General features: G+C 34.9%; 2 protein-coding genes across 2 annotated transcripts in view; one reads left to right on the forward strand and one right to left on the reverse strand.

Moving 5' to 3' along the window:
• The window catches only part of Dhc98D (Dynein heavy chain at 89D), a 252715-nt gene that overhangs the window by 201534 nt on the left and 27394 nt on the right, over positions 1–23787 (reverse strand). Inside the window, exons 15-16 of the mRNA XM_075295234.1 lie at positions 22228–22519; positions 4343–4501 (exon numbers count right to left, since the gene is read on the reverse strand). Coding sequence (XP_075151349.1) covers positions 4343–4501; positions 22228–22519 — 451 coding nt within the window. The remainder of the gene's footprint in view (positions 1–4342; positions 4502–22227; positions 22520–23787) is intronic.
• LOC142225442 (uncharacterized) lies at positions 16587–17179 on the forward strand. Its single transcript, XM_075295201.1, has one exon. The coding sequence runs from the start codon at positions 16654–16656 to the stop codon at positions 17023–17025; it is 372 nt and encodes a 123-aa protein (XP_075151316.1). The 5' UTR covers positions 16587–16653; the 3' UTR covers positions 17026–17179.

Raw genomic sequence — 23787 nt, forward strand, 5'->3', positions numbered from 1 at the left:
ACCTTTATTAATATATCGCAAACAGAGAATAAAAATTCGATGAATGAGATCTGTATCTAATTTTAATTTGATCGATCCTAGGTTTAAAGCCAGGGAGGTCCCAAAAAATGACTTTATTTTAAAGAAGCCGCATCTTTGGCTCGGAATCAATACCAAAATCCTTAAAGGGAGGTCAAAATCTTTGGATCCAAGTAAACTTTTTTTTGACTGCGATACACGTTTTTGTGAGCCTAAAATACCAGAATATTTACAATTTCAGCCAAAACTTCGGATTCTAGAAGCCTAAGAAGTAAAATCGGGATATCGGTCTATATGGGGGCTATACCAAAACATGGACCGATACTCACCATTTGTGGCACACCTCTTTATGGATCTAAAATACCTATAAATTTCCAATTTCAGGCAAATTGTATATAAACTACGGATTCTGTAAACCCAAGATGTAAAATCAGGAGATCCGTCTATATGGGGGCTATACCAAAACATGGAACGATACGGATCATTTTCGCACACCTTTTAATGGTCCTCAAGTACCTCTAGATTTTCAATTTCAGACAAATTGGATAAAAACTACAGTTTCTATAAGCCCAAGACCCCAAATCGGGAGGTCGGTTTATATGGGGACCATACCAAAACATGGACCGATGCTCACCATTTTTGGCACACTCTTTACGGTTCTAAAGTACCTCTCGATTTCAATTTTCTGGTAAATTGGATAAAAACTGCGGTTTCTATAAGCCCAAGAAGTAAAATCGTGATATCGGTCTATATGGGGGCTATACCAAAATATGGACCGATACTCACAATTTTTGGCACACGTATTTGTGGTCCTACAATACCTCTAGATTTCTAATTTCAGGTAAATTGAATAAAAACTGCGGTTTCTCTAAGCCCAAGAAGTAAAATCGGGAGATCGGTCTATATGGGGGCTATGCCAAAACATGGACCGATACTCACCATTTTTGGCACACCTCTTTAAGGTCATAAAATACCTCTAGATTTCAAATTTCAGGCAAATTGGGTAAAAACTGCGATTTCTATAAGCCCAAGACCCCAAATCTGGAGGTCGGTTTATATGGGGACTATATCAAAACTTGGACCGATATAGCCCATCTTCGAACTTGACCTGTCTGCAGACAAAAGACGAGTTTGTGCAAAATTTCAGCACGATTGCTTCATTATTGAAGACTGTAGCGTGATTACAACAGACAGACAGACGGACATCGTTATATCGTCTTAGAATTTCTCCCTGATCAAGAATATATATCTTTATATAGTCGGAAATCGAAATTTCGATGTGTTACAAACGGAATGACAAACTTATTATACCCCCGTCACCATTCTATGGTGGTGAGTATAAAAACAAAACGAATGAAGTAAGAGGAAACACGCTCAAAATAAATCCAGCCAACTGCACTCAAATCGATGATTTGACATTGGCAAAGGAAAAAAGAGATATTTGTACAAAGATTTATTTCGGCAAAAGCCGACTATCATAAACCTTTTTGCGGAAGGTTCAAGTGTGGTTTACTTTGGGTTTAGTGAACAACCCGAATTTATTCTGATAATTCGTTGATAATTTTTGCTGCAAGGATGCTGATTAGGAATGTGGTAATTCCGAAACGTGCGTCCATCCAACCATCTTGCAGTCTATAGGTCTTTGCCCAAATAAATTTGACGAACATTATTTTCCTCTGTTGGTTAAGCTAAGCTGGTAGTTGAGTCAACACAATGGTTTTAAAGCTGAGATCAAAACAACAAATAAATATTTTTTTTTAAATAAAAGATTACAGTCATTGCAATGATTGTTATAAATGCGATTTTATTTCCTCTTTCCGGAGAAAAGTATTTTTTTTTTGTTGCGAAAAACAACGCAACAACAATTAGATCTATTTATAGATTAGTTTGTAATGTAAACTCAATCGGATTTAGAGAAGTTCATTGCATGAAAGCATACATCTTTATTTGAAAAAATCCGAAAGCGGATATAATAAATTTCGAACATAATTTTCTTTTTGCATGTACGTGATCAAGTAATTTTATAAATTAGGACAAAGGGTGTATGTGCCAGGTATACCGGTATGAAGTGAGCGTCAAGATATAAATGTCTCGATAGGGAACATTTGTTGTGAACGAGCCCTTATTATACCCATCACCATAGAATGGTGACGGGGGTATAATAAGTTTGTCATTCCGTTCGTAACACATCGAAATATCAATTTCCGACTATATAAAGTATATATTCTTGATCAGGGAGAAATTCTAAGGCTATATAAACATGTCCGTTTGTCCGTCTGTCTGTCTGTTGTAATCACGCTACAGCCTTCAATAATGGCGCTATCGTCCTGAAATTTGGCACAGATTCGTCTTTTGTTTTCAGGCAGGTCAAGTTCGAAGATGGATAGTCCATATTTTGATATAGTCCCCATATAAACCGACCTCCCGATTTGAGGTCTTGGGCTTATAAAAACTGTAGTTTTTATGCAATTTGCCTGAAATTGGAAATCTGGAGGGATTTTAGGACTATAAAAAAGTGTACAGAAAATGGTGCCAGAAGCAATATGCAAAAGATAGTTTCAACGGTTCAAAAATAATGATTTTCAATTTCAGTTCAAAGTAATATTTTTACAAAACTTAAAACGACTTATAATTCGCTCTCACCAAGCATGTTTTGGGATTTGAAATGTTTTCCCTTTATAAGCATGTCTAAACATGGCTGTTTAGCCTTAGTTATTATATATAGAAATTTGATTGGATGAATTTGAATGAATTATGTTAGCTTAAAATGTAACGTAAATACAATTTGAAAGACATTGAATTTGAAAACGATATACATATACCAAAACAAGTATCGACAGGAATGTCAAAAAAAATCGTTAAAACTTCAGAATGTTCTAAAAATAAAAATAAATGAAGTTGATAGGTTTCTTAGTTAGTGGGAAGGATACAATCTTTCTGTTTTTTGTAAGCCGTGACCCAGGCCACTAGGTGAGAGTTGATCATCTTAAAATAAATTGTAAATTGAAATCTGACCCACTTGTGTTTACCTCTACTTGGGTTTACTTATTGTGTTGGGTTACGATACCTCATTGCTCGAGATATCATTTCCTAACAATATAACTAAACTCATCCACCAAGTATTTAACATCTCGCTTGTGGGAGCTATCTTTCTCTGGGATTCCAAATACAGTCCACAAACACAACTACAATCTTGGAGCGTTGTGTCCAGCTCTCTATACTGTCCACCATCGGTGCTCATTAGAACCTGCTCCATCCCCCCATTTTTATTCAAAGCATTTCAAAACGAGGCATTTTCTCCATACAAAAAATTAAATTAAAAACACAAGTTTTCCTCCAAAACACGTCCATTTTATAATGTAAACGCCCCTAATTTGAAATGAGCTCTGACTGAACATACCCTTTTAAAAATATATGTCAAATTCGATTTGTTTGTTATTGTTGGCTTCTCTTCAATCGTTATTGTTGTTTTTTTGTTTTTTGATCTCAGCTTAAAGCCATGCAGTGACTAAACTACAAGTGTAGCTTAACCAACAGAGGAAAAGTATGCTTGTCAAATTTATTTGGGCAAAGCCCTATAGACTGCAAGATGGTTGGATGTACAGCTGTTTCGGAATTACCACATTCCTCATCAGCATCCTCTACTTGCAGCAAAACTATCAACCAATTATCAGAATAAATTCGGGTAATTCACTCAACCCAACGTGAACTACACTTGAACCTCCCGAAAAAGGGTTTGATAGTCGGCTACTGCCTAAACAAATTTGCCAGCATATCTCTTTTCCTTTGCCAAACTCAAATCGATTTGTATGTATTTGGCTGGGTTTGTTTTTGAGCGTGCTTCCTCTATCTTCATTCGTTTTGTTTGTTATTGTTGGCTTCTCTTCAATCGTTATTGTTGTTTTTTTTGCTGATGAGGAATGTGGTAATTCCGAAACAGCTGTACATCCAACCATCTTGCAGTCTATAGGGCTTTGCCCAAATAAATTTGACAAGCATACTTTTCCTCTGTTGGTTAAGCTACACTTGTAGTTTAGTCAATGCATGGCTTTAAGCTGAGATCAAAAAACAAAAAAACAACAATATGTCAAATTATTAAAATATATTCCATAAAAAAACGAATAAACAAAGACTTTGAAGAACTTCCACATAACAAGGCAAATTAACAAGTCAATTTATATCATTAAACTAATTTTGGATGAATAAAAATTGATTAATTAATGAAAAAAGAAAAAACAAATTCGTTCAAATAAATTTCAAGATAAACTAGATGACTCTACATTGAAAGGATAATTATCATTTTTATTTATTGAGACTTACTTACCTTGATATTATGCTCACTGAGTACCGTGTATGTCTCTTGCATTTCACGGATTATGATTTCATGTGTCAGCGTTGTCGCTTGAATTGTCGCAATAGTTTGCATAACCAATTTAAAATCGCTGAGTTCCTTGGTAGCTCTGTTCAAATTTTCACTAAGTGTCTGCAAAGAGGAAGGCGAGGCAAGTTATTCTTGTGTTAAGGGCGAATTAAAGAATTTCGTTACACAGTTTACACAATAGACGATAGTGAGTTTCACAAAATTCAGTCTCTTAAAAAAAGGAGTTACTTTTAGTTTTGTTGATTTTTGGAATTTAATAACGAAGGTAACAGTGCAGTGGCCGCGGGAAATCACTAACGAGTTTGATTCTTTCCTCCTTGATGTCGAACAAGAAGATGGCGAAGCAAAAAAAAACCGACCATGACAGCTAACTTTTGAGTTAGAGGACTTTCATCGCAATCTAAACACAATTTGCAAGTGGCATTTGCCGCTGATGTTGGTGCAGAAAGTTTTGTAAAACTGATTGTGTTCCTCGTGTATATTTATTCAGTGAAATTTCGCTGGTTACAACACAAAAAAGTTCCCTAATGAAATTTCCATTATTACCTATTTAAACAAATTGTGTTAAGGTAAGTAAATGGTAAAATGAACGTTTGCTACTGCCAAGGCTGCAAATGAAATTTCTCAGAAATTTGGCAAATTTCTTCGTCATTGTCACAATGGCCTGAATTGGTAATTTTGCAATGAGGCTGAAATGTCAGTTTTCTCCTTTCTCCATTCTCGTGGAGCAAGTTTCCTTTTCTAAGGAATTTGAAGATTACACAAAATTAAGTCTTTTATGTGACTTCTCAATTGTGCTTATCACAAATGTTTGGTGTTAAATGTTTAATTATAGCGTAAATGTTGTTTGCAAATGACTTTTAGAATTGATTACTTCGTTACGATGAATACTTGGAGAAGAGGGGGAAATGTTGAGAATTTTTCCCCATTATTACCATTTGTGGTAAGATGTAAATGAGAGGCATTTACAATTGAAATTCACAATTTTTATGTTGTAAACCATTATGGGGTCATATAAATGCGTTTATCACAAATATAGGTTCTAAACTCCATAATGTGTATACTGATGAGATGTATGCACGTAAGTAATATTTTACTCACGCAAACTCACGAAAAAAAAACTTTTAAAGATTCACACTCTCGCACATTCACGAAAAATCGTCCCATTCAAGACAATTTTAGAGACTCACCATTGAGTCGCATGTAAAGTTTGAAATTTACTATTATTTTTCATGTTAGCCTGATACTGAAACTGGCGATCAACGTCGAAATGCATATCTTAATTTACAATTAATTATTATTCGAGTTTTTTTTGGACAAATTATATTAGGGAACTTGATCAATAGAACAATCGATTCTATTGATCAAATTCTTTAATCTAACTTGTCCATAAAGCTCGAATAATAATTAATTGTAAAGTTTGAAATTTACTTTTGAGAGATCGTAAGTGTACTGAAAAAAGCATGTCAGGTTCCAAAAATGTTGCCTTTACACTAATGATTTTGGTATTGTTTCCGAGCCAAAGAAAGGGAGAATTGAAGTAAGGATCCCCCCCCCCAAAAAAAAAAATGTGAAGTTGTTCCACAAACATTTCTTTTAAAGCCCATCCCAGAATCCCCCATCGAGTGTTTTCAACTTCCGATGCAGTCCTTTTGTACAAGTGCATAAACATTTCTTCTAAAGCGCATCTTGGGATCCCCCAATGCGTTTTTTCTACTTCCAATGCAGTCCTTGTGGACAAGTGTTAGAAAAAACGCAATCAGGCTATTTTAAGTGCAAATTTTGGACAATTAAAGTTTACAAAAAAATAGAAAACTAATAAAAAATAAAAAAATAGGAAATTAATAAAAAAGTAAAAAAAATAATAGAAAAATAAATTACATCCCCGCTGGGATTTGAACCTGTGCCGTTTGACTGTTTCACTTCCATGGAAGTTCTTTTGATAAGGTTTTCCAAATTATGAGAATTTTAAATTTTTGTTGATTTTTAATGGAAGAAATATATTTGTACGAAAATATATGCCGAACATAAAATAGAAAAATATTTTTTTTGAAAAATATTTGATAAAAAAAATTGCCGCTGGTGAGATTTGAACCTGCGTTTCTTATTGTTACGTTTTTATATTTAGGCGTTTTTAATTACCCGACAATTAAAACACAGTTCTTTTAAATAACGACAATCTACAATTTATTTACTATGACTTCACACTTTACAATTCGTTCACACTGAAGTTATTCGTTTGACGCTTTAATTAAGACTCACTCGTTAGCAGCATGCGAGCGCTTTTATATATGACGGTGTGGCAATACGAGAACATTCTAGTAGCACTACAATATTCTGGCAACGCCAGAACATTCTTAGACAATGCTAGAAGGATCTACGATCATTAAGTTATTCGTCTGGTGGCTGCCAAACACATACACACTCACATAGATTTATGCTCGCATTACTACAACAACAATGACAATAGACAATGAGATGAAATGGGAATGCAGAATAACAAAGCAAAGGGTTGCTATTCTATGAGAGAGTAAGAACTAACATTTCGGTAAGCAAACAAAAGAACATAAAAGAAATTCAGGAAAATACTAGAAAATGAATAGATGATTCCAACAAGTGATAGCGAAATTTTATCGTTACAATGTGAAGTTTTAAATTAACGGAAACTAATTTAAATAAACTTATATCTATAATTATCAAATTCGTAACACTGCCTCCCGCTTAAGCCTGTTCGTCCCGAACAGGCATAGAACCTGTTCCGTAAGGAGCCAATCGTTCCAGATGTACAACTTTCATCTTTGATCTAGGGCTGTCGTCCTTCTCAATCCGTTATACAACATCATTGATCTTCTTGATGACTTTGTATGGGCCTTCCCACTGTGTTTGCAGTTTAGGACACAATCCTTTCTTTCGTTGCGGGTTAAATAGCAGAACCAATTCTTCTTCTTGGAAGCCCTCAGTATTTACAGCACGATCGTATCTCGCCTTCATTCTGTTGCTGACCATTTTTATTTTGTTGCGCACTGATTCGTGAACTTCACCGAAAGTGTTTGGGATGTCGTTTCTGTTTTCTTCCATGGCGAGCTCATTAGGTTTAGCGCCGAATATCAGATCTCCAGGCAACTTCAACTCAGTTCCGAATAGAACATTGGCCGGTGTTCGAGAGGTGGAATCATGAATGGCAGATCTATACGACAGCAAAAACTTTGGTATATGCTCGTCCCAGTCCCTCTGGCCGTTGTCCACCACTTTTCGAAGATGTTCCTCCAGGGTGCGATTAAACCTTTCTACCATGCCATCGGATTGTGGATGTAATGGCGTAGTCCTTTTTTTTTTTTCTTGATACCAAGAGATTCACACATCTCTTTGAATATGGCCGATTCAAAATTTCTTCCCTGGTCTGAGTGAATCTCGGACGGCACACCGTAGCGACATATCCAGTTTTTGTTGACAACATCCACAATCGTTTTTGCCTCTTGGTTTGGAATTGCATACACCTCCGGCCATTTGCTGAAGTAATCCATGACCACAAGGACATAACGGTTTCCAGAATCACTTACTGGGAAAGGGCCTGCCACGTCCATTGCTATTCTTTCAAACGGGGCTCCTGGTCTATATTCTTGCATAGGACCTCGACTTTTCCTTGTTGGACCTTTCGCCTTCATGCACTTCTCGCAATTGGCTACCCATTCAGCAATTGATTTCTGGCATCCAACCCAGTAGAATCGTTGCTTCACTTTCTCGGCTGTTTTGGTTATTCCCAGATGACCTCCACTGGGACCATTATGGAACTCCGCCAAAACGTCTCTTATTTTGGAATCCGGTACGATGATCAAATTTCGGCTGCTCTTTCCATCTTCGCTTTCCCATTTACGTTGCAGGGATCCATTGACTAGAACTAAACTATCCCATTGAGCCCAGTATGCTTTCATAAGTGGACTTTCGGCTGCGATGTCTTTCTTGCTGGGTTTCTTATTTTCTTGTTTTGCCGAAACAATTTTTCTCAGAATGGGATCTTTACGTTGCTCTGTTGACCAGTCTGTGCCAGATTCGATGTATAACTGCCTGACATTTACAACTGTCTCCTTTGGTTCAGCCTTCGAGTAGCGTCTGCTTTATACATTGCCATGCCGTAGTGTCAAGGCTTGATCAATAACTTGTTTGCCACCTTTTCTATTATCCGCAAAATTTGAATTTGAGTCTTTAAAATAAAGTGTTTAAAAAATCTCCTATTTTTAATGCTTTTTGAATTTGAAGATACAAAGAGCCAACAACCTTAAAGAACATTTCGTTATCTTTAAAGAATTTTTCAAAATTATTTAAGCCAGATTGACTCTAGTCAAAACGTTTACTTTTATGTTAAGATACCCTTTTTGAATCACTAAACTATGAGGACAAACCGTCTTCATTGAAATGTTTATTGACTTTTGGACAAGGAAAAAACTTTATATATGAGAAATTCGTGTTCCATTCTAAGCAATTTGTATTTTTAGGACATGAAATCGTTGAGCTCATGAATTTATTTTTTCATTGTACAAATAAGAGTTAAAAAACCTTCGTCAATAGATATATGTGGAGTGTCCTAGAATAGTATGAAGAATTTCAATTTAAACTCTTAACATCATAGGTGTCATTAAAACTTTAAGCGAATTCAATTTGCAAGTTTTATTGTGTTTGTGAGCGGGATTACTTCCGCAAACGTATTCCTCCGAAATTCGTTACTGACGCTCCGGCATCCTCGAGCCGTTGACATCGTGAGTCACTACAATTTCGTATCACGTGCACTCTGTATCGACTCAGAATCATCTAGCAGGTTGGCTGATAAGTCCCCGGTCTAACAAAGAAAAACACATTTTTTTGTCAAAATTCGTTCAAAATCGTTCTCAATGACTTGTGGCACGGTGCGTTGTCTTGGTGGAACAACACTTTTTTTCTTCTTCATATGCGGCCGTTTTGTCGCGATTTCGACCTTAAAACGCTCCAATAACGCCATGTAATAGTCACTGTTGATGGGTTTTCCCTTCTCAAGATAATCGATAAAAATTATTCCATGCGCATTCCAAAAACCAGAGGCCATTACTTTGCCAGCGGACTTTGAGTCTTCTTTCCACGCTTCGGAGACGGTTCACCGGTTCCACTCAGCCAACTGTCGATTGGACTCAGGAGTGTAGTGCTGAAGCCATGTTTCATCCATTGTCACATATCGACCGAAAAACTCAGGTGTATTACGAGTTAACAGCTGCAAACACCGCTCAGAATCATCAACATGTTGTTGTTTTTGGTCAAATGTGAGCTCCGCGCGGCACTCATTTTGCACAGAGCTTCCGCATATCCAAATATTGATGAATGATATGACCAACATGTTCCTTTGATATCTTTAAGGCCTCTGCTATATCGATCAACTTCACTTTACGGTCATTCAAAATCATTTTGTGGATTTTTTTTATGTTTTCGTCGGTAACCACCTCGTCCACTGCGTTCACCGTCCTCCGTGCTCATTTCACCACGCTTGAATTTTGCATACCAATCAATTATTGTTGATTTCCCTGGGGCAGAAACTCATTTTTGCTTCCACCGTAGTTTTTCCCTTTTCCATTTTTTTCACAATAATAAAAGTTGCTTCATAAAAGACGCTTACAGACGTCAAATTTTGACACGAATCATTTGAAGGTTGGTACTATATAAAAATAATATGCATTTAATACTAGCGACGCCATCTATGTGTCAGACCGGAGACTTATCAGCCAACCTGTTAGTGAGTCAAACCAGCGTTGGTTGTTTATTCATCTGTCCAACAATTTCTGATTCCCAAGAGGCATATCTCAAATTATTTTTCAATTGTTGCAGTTGTATGCATGTTTTTAAAATACGAATGCGAATTTTGTTTAACATACAAGACGCATTTCTTTGCTACAAAGTTTTTTTCGTTGTCCAAGAGCCGATAATCTTTTCAATAGGTCGTTTTTTCCTTATAGCTAAGACAGAAAGAAAATTTTGTTGGACGTATATCAAGTTATCTTTAATAATTCAGAAAAAGTTTCTAAAAGTTATGAAATCGTCTTTAAATTTGTTGTTTTTTGCACATATCCCAAATATATTTTGCTTCAAGCATATATATTTTCAGTATTGGTCCAACCAAAATATTGTTTGTTTATAGACATAATGAAATTTTCTTTGTGTATATATATTTTTAAGGCGTCAATTGGTTACTTCCATTTTTATACCCTCCACCATAGGATGGGGGTATATTAACTTTGTCATTCCGTTTGTAACACATCGAAATATTGCTCTAAGACCCCATAAAGTATATATATTCTGGGTCGTGGTGAAATTCTGAGTCGATCTGAGCATGTCCGTCCTTCCGTCCGTCTGTTGAAATCACGCTAACTTCCGAACGAAACAAGCTATCGACTTGAAACTTGGCACAAGTAGTTGCTATTAATGTATGGTATTGCAAATGGGCCATATCGGTCCACTTTTACATATAGCCCCCATATAAACGGACCCCCAAATTTGGCTTGCGATTGCCCTAATAGAAGCAAATTTCATCCGATCCGGCTGAAATTTAGTACATGGTGTTAGTATATGGTCTCTAACAACCATGCAAAAATTGGTCCATTTCGGTCCACTTTTACGTATAGGCCCCATATAAACGGACCCCCAAATATGGCTTGCGGAGCCTCAAAGAGAAGCAAATTTCATCCGATACGGCTGAAATTTGGTACATGGTATTAGTATATAGTCTTTAACAACCACGCAAAAATTGGTCCATATCGGTCCATAATTATATATAGCCCCCATATAAACCGATCCAAAATTTGAACTCCAGAGCCTCTTAGAGGAGCAAAATTCATCCGATCCGTTTGAAATTTGGTACATGGTGTTAGCATATGGTCTTTAACAGCCATGCAAAAATTGGTCCATATCGGTTCATAATTATATATAGCCCCCATATAAACCGATTCCCAGATTTGGTTTGCGGATCCTCTAAGAGAAGCAAATTTCATCCGATCCGGCTGAAATTTGGTACATGGTATTAGTCTCTAAGAACCATTCAAAAATTGGTCCATATCAGTCCATAATTATATATAGCCCCTATATAAACCGATCCCCAGATTTGAACTCCGGAGCCACTTGGACGAGCCAAATTCATCCGATCCGGTTGAAATTTGCAACGTGGTGTTAATATATGACCGCTAATAACCATGCCAAAATTGGTCCATATCGGTCTATAGTTATATATAGCCGATCCCCAATCACACAAAAATTGGTCAATGTCGGTTCATAATCATGCTTGCCACTCGAGCAAAATAATCTAGCAAAATTTTATTTCTATAGAAAATTTTGTCAAAATTTTATTTCTATAGAAAATTTTGTCAAATTTTATTTCTATAGAAAATTTTGGCATAATTTTATTTCTGTAGAAAATGTTGTCAAAATGTTAGTTCTATAGAGAATGTTGTCAAAATTTTAAATCTTTTGAAAATTTTGTAAAAATTTTATTTCTATAGAAAATTTTGTCAAAATGTTATTTCTATAGAAAATTGTCAAACTTAATTATATACGTATTTAATCGGCCATTTTAAGTTTAATATATACCACGTGTGGACTACGTGCACTGTTAGAAAAATATGTTTTTCATATGTTCCGATATAAACAAAATGTGTTTCGGGCACAATTTTTAAACACAATATATTTAAGTGCCAACATGTAATGTTCCTAAACTAACACTAAATGTTTGGGACACATATGTTAATATGTTAAAATATATTATGTTTGGGGTATGAATGTTTCATAAAAATAATATGTGTGAATGTAAACATATATAAATTTACAAATTTCGAGCAAACATATATATGTTTACAATTTCTGTGATACGGTTGTATATTGTTTCGGAAAACTGCTTTATGATAAGGCCAAAAATTTTATATGCAAGTCTAAATATTATTTAATTTGAATATTAGAATGAGTATTCGGAGTAAAGAGAATAGACATTCGGAACCAAGAGCATAGAGATTTAAAAAAAAACAGCATGTGTTTTCGCCTTGAGAGGAGAATTTTATGTATGTGGGGACTGTAAATTTTTAATAACCCACATTTCGAAGTTTCATTATAAAAATTTAATATAGTATAAATGTCTAAATTGCAAAAAAAAATTGGTTCGGTCGGAGCAGGAATTGAACCCACGACCCTTTGCATGCAAGGCAGACATGCTAACCACTGCTCCACGTGGCCAACAAATGTATGTTTCTTTTAAATAATGTTATGTTTGCATGGGCTCGTGGGCGCTGCAAAGTATGCTATATAAATGTAACTTGTAACGATAATTGTCTACTGGTGACTATAACTACTACATAGCCCAGTGGATAGTGTGTTGGCTTACAAACTGTATGGGCCTCGGTTCGAATCTCCGCCCAGGCGAAAGGTAAAATTAAAAAAAAAATTATAAAATTGAATAATTTCTTCAACATTATTTGTATTACAGAAAAAGGTGCCAAGAACTAAAAATTTCGTGGAAGTGAAAATTATGTGAGAGAATGATCACAATCTTCTTTGGGGAAAATTCTTCCAAGCATATAATATTTTTGGGCTCAAAATGCTTCCAAACATATAATATGTTCACATAAAACAAACATATTAATATTTCGGCAGTATCCAATAATATATGTGCTTCCTGCAAAATATGTTTGGAACATATGTTAAAGAAACGATTTTTTTTGAGGGTGTGGTATATATAACGGTATTAGGAAGTTTTAAGATACCTTGTCATCGGCAAAATTTACCGCAACCCAAGTAATTCGATTGTGGATGACAGTCTTCAGTAGATGTTTCTACGCAATCCATGGTGGAGGGTACATAAGCTTCGGCCTGGCCGAACTTACGGTTGTATATACTTGTTTCTATTTGCAGGTCTCTCTTTCTAAATACATATATGTTTATAGGTTATTCTTAAATATTTTATGTTTGCATAAAAAACTTATTATATTTACAAAAATGTTATGTCCCAAACTTAATATGTCGCTAACATGTTATACTAGTTTATGATCATAATATGCTTGCACTTAAAAATAATGTGTTGAAAATTTTGAGTTCCAAGCATATAGTTTTTACACCCAAACATATGAAAAAACAGTATTTTTCGTCCGTGTACAAAGCAAAAAAGCATTCAAAAGTAGATGTTTTTCAACGCTTTATTTTAAAGCCGCATTTTTTTTTTTGAAACACGTTTTTAAATGATTTTGAGAGCAAAAGCTGAAACAACGAATATATAATAATTTGTTTCTTAGAATCAACTACGCAAAACGCAAATTTAATAGAAAATTGTGTCTTACATAAAAAAAGTGAAACATTGAGCTGAACTTGGAATCGGGCAGCACTCAGTGGAAAGAGAAAAGTTCACCAGTGATATCACAATGAGCAACATAGCCTAAGTGAGCCTGAAATAGCGGAATGGCACTATACCTAAGATCCGAATGTGTAAAATTACCCTGCTATTAATTTGAGTTCACTTAGACCGCATATTACATTGTAATACCTCTGCTACCCCGTCTTAGATTTTCTTCCGGATAAAGTTGGAGATCAATATATTCGATGTGTTACAAATGAAATGAGTCTAATCACCATTATACGTTGGAGGACCTACTAAGTGATTCAGTTTGATTTAACCAATAATTTATTCCAAAATTTTTCTAATAGAAAAATGTTTAAAATTATTTATGTATAGTTAATTTATTAAAGATCAATCGTTGTACTTGATATGTAAGCTGGTTCTCCGTCTAATACACATATCAATCAATACTAAAATATATACACAACGATGGTATTGTTGGATTGGCTTATTTTCTGTATTTCATATACAGTGGCTTACATTGAAAGTCGGGCAAACTATGTGAAAAAATTGTACACCTAACAAAAAAAATTTTTTAACGTTTTCGGAAATAGTTTTTAAAATTAAATAAAGCATTTATTAAGGAATATAATAATGTAAAAAAAGATCTACTCCAGTGTAGTTATAACAAGCTTAAAAACGAAATATTCAGAAAAACCTTAAAACTAGGCTCACAGCAAAAGTCGGGCAAACTCATAATTTTTATTTTGTATGCATATGGGATAGATTCAACCAATTTTTTACAGACATCAGGACTTATTTGGTCCCATTCTTCCTGTAATGCAGCTTTTCATTGATTTTTATTATTGCACAGTCTATTTTGCATTCGGCGCCCAAGTTCATCCCACAAATGCTCGATTACATTAAGGTCAGGACTTTGAGCAGGGGTTTTAATTACCTTAGGACAATTATACAATAGCCAGGTTTTTGCTATCAGCGATGTGTGTTTTGGGTCATTGTCCTGATAAAATTTAAAATTATCGGCAATACCCAACTTGCGTGCGCTTTCCATAACATTTTCAAAATGTCGAGATAAATGTTTTTATCCATTATACCTTCTATAAAATGAAGGTTTCCGACACCTGAAGCTGACATGCAGCCCCACACCATCACTGATAAGCCTCCGTGCTTCACTGTCTTCTTAGTGTTCTTATGACAAAATTCTTCATTCCGCTTACGCCAAACATAACGACGACCATCGGAGCCAAACAAGTTAAATTTGCTCTCATCAGTAAAGAGGACCTGTAAAATATGAAAATACTAATGGAAATATTCGGCTAGCATGTTTTACAAATTCTACCGTGCTCCAAAATGAAAAATCCTTCGAAATGTGCTTACGTGCGAATTCTAACCGATCTTTTCTACTTTTCTCACTGATGCATGGCTTTACGGGCTACTCTGCCATTTAAATTATTTTTCCGTAGTACCCTTCGCACCGTTTCTGAATGTACTTCTATTCCAAAATTATTTTTGACGATTGTGACAAGTTTTGGAGCGGAAATAAATGGATCCTTTTGTACTTCACGTACTATGAACTTTTCGTCTCTTGGACTGAGTTTCTTTTTTACTGCTGCACGTTGTTTGTTTGATATTCTTTCGTCTTCCTTATATCTTTTGGTAATGTCATGGACTGTCGACTTGCTTTTGCTAACGATATTAGCAATTTCGCGCTCGGTCTTTCCTTCTAAATAATTATTAATAACAATTTTTCGTTCTTCCAATGTGGACTGTTTAATTCTACGCGACATTGTATTAAAAATTTGAGTAAATTTCGAAACTTTGTATTTGGACGGCGGCTTGAGATCAACTAATGATTTTCCAAACCAAAAATAATAAATGATGCTCAAATATAACGGTAGAACATGTGCCATTTTCTTCGAATTTGCTTTGCCCGACTTTCGGTGTGAGTATATTTCTTAGTTTTTTTTTTGCAAATAAGCTTTTGTAGTACAGTTACAAACAAAAGTTACAGCGATATTTCAATTTAAGTTTGTTGTATACTAAGTAACTTTATTAATGTTTGAAATGAATTTGAAAAAAAAGTGAATCAACATATTTAAACTAGGTGATAACTTGTTTATAATAACTTGCCCGACTTTCGATGTGAGCCACTGTATGACAAATCAGTAAGGAAACTATTTTCTCATTTTCATTGATAAATGTGTCTTTTTGTTGTCATGAGAAACGGCTGTTTCATACATCCAAAACACTCGACATTTTTGTGCATATGCGATGCATTTCTTATCAACAATTGTGGAAATTTCGAGGTCACCAAATACCATGGTTTTGTAGATTACAGAACTGCCTCCCACTCTCACATATTCCAGGAGGCAAATATGCAAATGTTTATAAACAATGCAATGAATAATGAATTATAGAACACACTACAGCGAAACCTCTTCAAAGTGAACACAACTTTTCACTTATTAGAGGTTATTTTTAGTGTAATAATATACGTCGTCATCGTACGAAAATTGTCCACTTTTCAGAGTGTGGATAGTGTGAGGTTTCATTGTATTTACTTTTAGGCGATACAATTCTATTGTGCGTGGCGGAAAAGATTGTAGTTGTTGTTTTAAGAAAACAAACTAAAAAGTATTGTTTCTAATACTCTCCTTCACTCTTGGATTTCTGTGCCTAGAATTATACAAGCATTTTTAGATATATATGGCATTGCTGCGATAAGAAATGAAACCGAGCTAAGTTTCAATTAATACTCATTTTTCTAAGAGCAATTGAGAATAATGGCATGGATATTTAATCACCATGTTCATACCGCCAGTTTCTTGAAAAGAGAGTGACAGATTAGTATAAAACTAGATACAGAAACGAAAAGACCTTTCTGAAAATCGAAGAATTTATTGAAATGAAATTGTTCAAAATCTCATTGATTTTGTTGACAATTTTAATCGTTCATGCCCAGGCCTCTCACATGAAACGCCAGTCGCCCACTGGCAATGAAGATGATGTCGGAGACATTGGTGATGAGAACCAAGACGATGAGGATTCTAATATGAGTGAAAATATCTACATCGATGATAATTTAGACAATGGTGATGATGAAATCAAGGACTTGCATACAGATGCCATGAAATCTCGTTTGGCGACATTGGATCGTAAATTGTGCAAGGAGCAATCACGCTATCATCCCCACTATCCTAAATGCCAGTTGTATTGTGAAAATTTCAACTATTTGATGGGAATGTGTCGTCGTGATACCTGTCATTGTTATTCATAGTTTTGTGGATAATTTCAAGCTTAAGTGAAAGATCAATATCTCAAATTTCAAATTATATACTAATTTTTAAATCTTTCTGTATCTATTCCTAAACTACTTAAAAATGGAAATATATTCATCGAATGAATTATGAAATTAATATACATAAAAGAAACTATTATGATTCGGCCAGAACGAAATGGATATTTTTGTATGGGAGCTACATATAAATCGGAATCGATATGGACGAAGCTTGGTGAGTTTAAACAAAGAAGCAGATAATTGCACATTTAATTGCATATTTAAGACGCAGTTCAATTTTAAATTCAAGTATTTTATACTAGGACACAAAATTTACACAAATGTTAAGTTTTTTTTTTTTAAGGACACAAATTTTAAGTTTTTCGACATTCCGCATGTTTTCTTCAAGTGATACCAAAGTGTTCCATAAATATGTTAACTCCACTTCTAGTACAAATTATGCAATATTTGCACCTTTAAAATAAAGTCTTAAAACACGTCTCTAGTTACCCAAAATCATCAAATTTAAAGGGAAATTTAATAACACTGAAGAGGACTAATTGACCTTAGTGCCAAATTTAAAGTCGAATCTCTTTACTCTAATGACAAAACATTTTCACTGAAGAGTTAACAAAGTACAATAACATCGGTCTGCAAAAAATTTGTCTGCGAGAAATATTTTTCCTAGAGTATACTTGGATAGAAAGATATTGACCTTCCTTTAACGATTTTATTTTCACCATAGCCTCCTTTGCACTCAATAAACTGAGCTGTCATTGTAGATCTTTAAATTTAATGAAATTGTCTTTAAATTTGTTGTCTTTTTGCATCTTGACTACAAAGCAAAAAATCGTTCAAATATAGGACATGTATTTCAACACTTTATTTTAAAGACGTTTTTTACTTGAAACATAGCATAATTACTACTGGAAGTCGAGTCTTAATTTGAAAAATATAGTTGTCGTTAACTCGTTTTTAAAGGACTTTAATAGCATATGAAGAACAAGTATATATAGCAGTAAGTTCTGCCGGGCCGAATCTTAAATACCCACCACCATGAAACAAATATTAGGGGTTCTTTTGAAATTTCAGGAGGGCTTGAGGACTTGAGGACACTTCCCGAAGATAAATTTAAAGATTTCACCTATGAGGACTATATCAGATTCTGGATTTATAAGAACCATTTTTGTTTGAGTTTTAGAGGAATCATCAACATCTCCTGTGAGTGTGCAAGAAACTTATAAAATAATGTCTTGATTTGAAATCATAAATCTGTAGAAGTAAAATCTGGAAATTTTACATTGAGTTTCAAGCAATTTTCATGATCAGTGCGCCTTCTACACCCTCAAGAAGTGAAGTCGGTCTATATGGAGGCATTACCAAATGGGACGATAAAAACTTAATCCGATACACGTTTTTGTGAGCCTAAAGTACCAGAATATTTACAATTTCAGGCAAATCAGATAAAAACTACGGTTTCTAGAAACCCAAGGAGTTAAATCGGGAGATCGTTCTTATGGGGGCTATACTAAAATATGGACCGATACTCACCGTTTTCGGCACACCTCTTTATGACCCGAAAATACCTCTAGATTTCCAATTTCAGGCAAATAGGATAAAAACTTCGGATTCTAGAAGCCCAAGGAGTAAAATCGGGAAATCGGTCTATATGGGGGCTACACCAAAATATGGACCGATACTCACCATTTTCGGCACACCTTTTTATGGTCCTAAAATACCTCTAGATTTCCAATTTCAGACAAATTGGATAAAAACTACGGTTTCTATAAGCCCAAGACCCCAAATCGGGAGATCGCTCTATATGGGGGCTATACCAAAATATGGACGGATACTTACAATTTTTGGCACACGTATTTGTGGTCCTACAATACCTCTAGATTTCAAATTTCAAGTAAATTGAATAAAAACTGCGGTTTCTATAAGCCCAAGAAGTAAAATGGGGAGATCGGTCTATATGGGGACTATACCAAAACATGGACCGATACTCACCATTTTTGGCACACCTCTTTATGGTCATAAAATACCTCTAGATTTCAAATTTCAGGCAAATTGGATAAAAACTACGATTTCTATAAGCCCAAGACCCCAAATCGGGAGGTCGGTTTATATGGGGACTATATCAAAACCTGGACCGATACTCGCCATTTTTGGCACACTTTTTTATGGTCATAAAATACCTCTATATTTCAAATTTCAGGCAAATTGGATAAAAACTACGATTTCTGTAAGCCCAAGACCCCAAATCGGGAGGTCGGTTTATATGGGGACTATATCAAAACCTGGACCGATATAGCCCATCTTCGAACTTGACCTGCCTGCAGACAAAAGACGAGTTTGTGCAAAATTTCAGCACGATTGCTTCATTATTGAAGACTGTAGCGTGATTACAACAGACAGACAGACAGACAGACAGACAGACAGACAGACATCGTTATATCGTCTTAGAATTTCTCCCTGATCAAGAATATATATACTTTATATAGTCGGAAATCGATATTTCGATGTGTTACAAACGGAATGACAAACTTATTATACCCCCGACACCATTCTATGGTGGTGGGTATAAAAATCGGACCATATCGGTCAATTACATGAAAAGGCAAATAAGCTACAAAACAAAAAGGATAATTGTTTTCATAAAGCGACAAAGTACATTTTGGCTTAGGAAAGTACTTTTTCAAATAAAATGTAGTATAATTGAAACTATGATATTTATCATCCCTGAAATAAAATCAAATAAGAACCGAAGTATTTTCGTTTGAAATCGATCACAAACTGGAGCAATGCTTTATTGCTGGGTGTGAGACCTTTAATCACTAAGATAAAGACAGAGAGAAGTCTTATCGTATTTTCGTATGATTGGGAGCCACCGTGGTGCAATGGTTAGCATGTCCGCCTTGCATACACAAGGTCGTGAGTTCGATTCCTGCTTCGACCGAACACCAAAAAGTTTTTCAGCGGTGGATTATCCCACCTCAGTAATGCTGGTGACCTTTCTGAGGGTTTCAAAGCTTCTCTAAGTGGTTTCACTGCAATGTGGAACGCCGTTCGGACTCGGCTATAAAAAGGAGGCCCCTTTTCATTGAGCTTAACATGGAATCAGGCAGCACTCAGTGATAAGAGAGAAGTTCACCAATGTGGTATCACAATGGACTGAATAGTCTAAGTGAGCCTGAAATATCGGGCTGCCACCTAACCTAACCTTCGTATGATTGGGGTTAGATTTGTACGAAGTACTTTGGGATTTTCCTTCATTATAATTAATTTTATTTATATTACAAATGAGTTATAACTCATCTAGTAATTTTACAGCAGTTATAACTATAATACTAAAATAGACAGCCTATGGTAGAATTTTGATGAGAAATTGTTCAGTAACTTTATTTGTACGATGTTAATTGGACAGGGCCAATCCCATGAAGTCTTCCAATGAAGGTGTAGTTATAATATATATATACCATTGAAGTCGTTATTTGGGTTATTCATTTTATTTTTGTATGTTTTCTAGTATTGAATTATATTTCTTCAGCAACCCTACATCTCAATGCAAGTCACTATTACAACCATGTACCATGTTACCTCAAGGGAATTCGAAATATCGCTGGTATAGAGAAGGTGCAGTAGGTCACTACCTACCTGGAACTCCAGTCCAGCCTGTATTGGTTACAGTTCACAAGATCTATCCTCTATTTTTACTATGAAATGTCGACTTATTATATATGAATCTAAAATTTCATATAGTTCGGTTAAAACATACTTGTAAAATTTTAAGAGACCTTGATGCCAAACTTTATCAAAAGCTATCTAAAAGTACTGCAAAACAGACTGGCCTATTTTCTATCTATTTTTCGGCTACATCGATAAATTGATGAAACTGTTGGATAATTGAGTGTTAGTTCTTGAATAAAACCTTCTGGTATTTACCAGTGGCTGCAATCTTCTAAAAGAAAAATAGAAAATTGTATGTTGCCTTTTTGGGATGTGCATAATTAAAAGTGTGACTTCTCAAAACTATTTTCTTCCATACCATAAAATTTAAACATACACTGAAAAGAAGCATACTAGGTTCCAAAGATTTTGTCTTTACTTTAAAAAATTTGGTATTGATTCCGAGCCAAAGAAGCGGAGAATACAAGTATGGATACTTTTAAGACACAATTCTCTTTTAAATTTAGGTTTTGTGTACTTGCTTCTAGGAAGCAAATTTTAATTTTTCGCTTTCTCAGCTTTTTTTCTTCATATCCTATCAAAGTCCTTTATAAACGAGTTAACGGCAACTTTGTTTTCCAAATTAGGACTTAAAGTAGAAATTATGCTATGTTTGAAGTAAAAAACTTCTTTGAAATAAAGTTTTGAAAAACATGTCCTATATTTGAACGATTTTTTGCTTTGTTGTCAAGATGCAAAAAGACAACAAATTTAAAGACAATTTCATTAAATTTAAAGAATTTTTCTGAATTATTAAAGTCAAGTTGACCTTAGCCTATAAATTTTTTCTTTCATGTTAAGATACCCATTTTTAAGTCAAATCACTAATTGTAAGGACAATACGACTTCATTGAAAAGTTTATCGACTTTTGGACAAGGAAAATAACTTTATTTTAGAGAAATGGGTCTTCTATGCTAAGCAAAATTTGTATTCGTATTTTAAAGACATGAAATCTTTGACCTCACGACAATATTTTTTTAAGTGTAGATTGGACCATATTTGTAAACTTCATTTAAAGTGAACTCACCCAAAAGTTCATGCATTTAACAGCCCCAAATATTTTCTAAAGGATTGAGTTCATAATTCTGGTATTACATATGTAATGAAGCAAATAACTGAAATACATCGATTCTATCTGCTTCTCTACAGCTGCACCATTTGCCACGCTTAAGAAACTAAATGTAAACTAAATTCGAAACCTTTTGCATACTTATTTACATGTCGTGCTTCTTCCTTGGAAGGACCACCAAGCAATTTGTTGTGCTTGGTGAGTCGAAGACAGACACAGTAAGCACTGCCATAGAAGCAAAGGATCAACATAGTTTTTGCTGAGTCCGGGAAACATGGACACATGAACTATTATCACACAAGCCACATGTATGTAAACTCTATGTGATAGTGCCCTCTGGTCCTTGGGTCTCCCATGGAAGATGCTGCAGTTCCTTTGCTATTCCTTTCTAATATGTACTCACTTTAATTTCCAATCGCATTCTATCCATATTGGCAACTGTGCGCTGTGCCAACTTTTCACCCAATTTGGTGCACCATTGTTGGGCGTGATGGCAAATGGTGTCCACCAGTGGTTTCAAATTTATGCGTATACATTGGACATCGTGGTACGTTGGCAACTGCTGCAGTTCGTTCATGATATTTGCATAAAATGTAAATTTCTCGTCAAGCTGCACAAGTGGCACACCACGATCCACATATTTTTCACAAATTGTTTCCTTATCAAATGCCCACAGATTGTAGTATTTGCGAAATCTGTAAAAGAAAACGGAACGAGGAGATTGAGATGAGAAAGTAAAGGAAAAAAATTAAAAAGGAAAAACGAAAAAGGGAAAAAACAACAACGACCGAAACAACCTCGACATGCAAAAGGAGTAGAAGAAATATGAATTGGTAATGGCTACAACAAAATAATATGACAAAAAAAAATGGGAGGACTTTGTTCTTGTCCGTCCGCCGTTCGCCTTGTAGTTGCATCAGAATAATATGCAGAGTATTTTTGCCAATGTTTACTTCGAATATTACACACACACACAAGTGGAGCAATCCGAGTGATTGGAAGCGACTCAGAAGCACCCAGAAATGTAATCATTTACTACACAAGGACTTTATAACTATTCCAAATTGTATTGTAATCCATTGCGATGGTTGCTATGTATATACCAATATCAAAAAAGTTTTAATTTTGTTTTCGAAAATCTATGCAATTAATTGCTTAATATGCTCTTCACAACAATAACTCCGATATTCATGAAAATATTGATTGTAATACCGGCAACCTCATAGTTGTCAGTTGAGTACTCGTAGAGGCATAGTAATTGGAATCGACACACTTAAAACAAAATTACTTCAATCCAAGATTTTGACTTCTCTGAACGATTTTGTTATTTTTGGTTAATTTTTACATATTATTAAAATGTCATAGGAACTTATTGGACGAGAAAATTATGAGATTGGAATTATTAAGTGATTGAAAAGAAAATGTGAAGCAAAAAAAAAAAACTAATAAGGAAAATCTAAAGTCGGGCGGGGCCGACTATATTATACTCTGTACCACTTTTTAGATCAAAATTTTCGATACCATAGCACATCCGTCAAATGTGTTGGGGGCTATATATAAAGTTTTGTCCCAAATACATACATTTAAATATCACTCGATTTAGACAGAATTTGATAGACTTCTACAACATATATAGACTCAAAATTTAAGTTGGCTAATGCACTAGGGTGGAACACAATGTTGGTAAAAAAATATGGGAAACATTTAAATCTGAAGCAATTTTAAGGAAACTTCGCAAACGTTTATTTATGATTTATCGCTCGACATATATGTATTAGAAGTTTAGGAAAATTAGAGTAATTTTTACAACTTTTCGACTAAGCACTTTTACAAGGAAAATGTTGGTATTTTAACCATTTTGGTCGAAATCAGAAAAACATATATATGGGAGTTATAACTAAATCTGAACCGATTTCAACCAAATTTGGCACGCATAGCTACAATGCTAATTCTACTCCCTGTA

This window comes from Haematobia irritans, chromosome 1 (genome assembly GCF_050003625.1).
Source record: "Haematobia irritans isolate KBUSLIRL chromosome 1, ASM5000362v1, whole genome shotgun sequence".
Taxonomy (NCBI): domain Eukaryota; kingdom Metazoa; phylum Arthropoda; class Insecta; order Diptera; family Muscidae; genus Haematobia; species Haematobia irritans.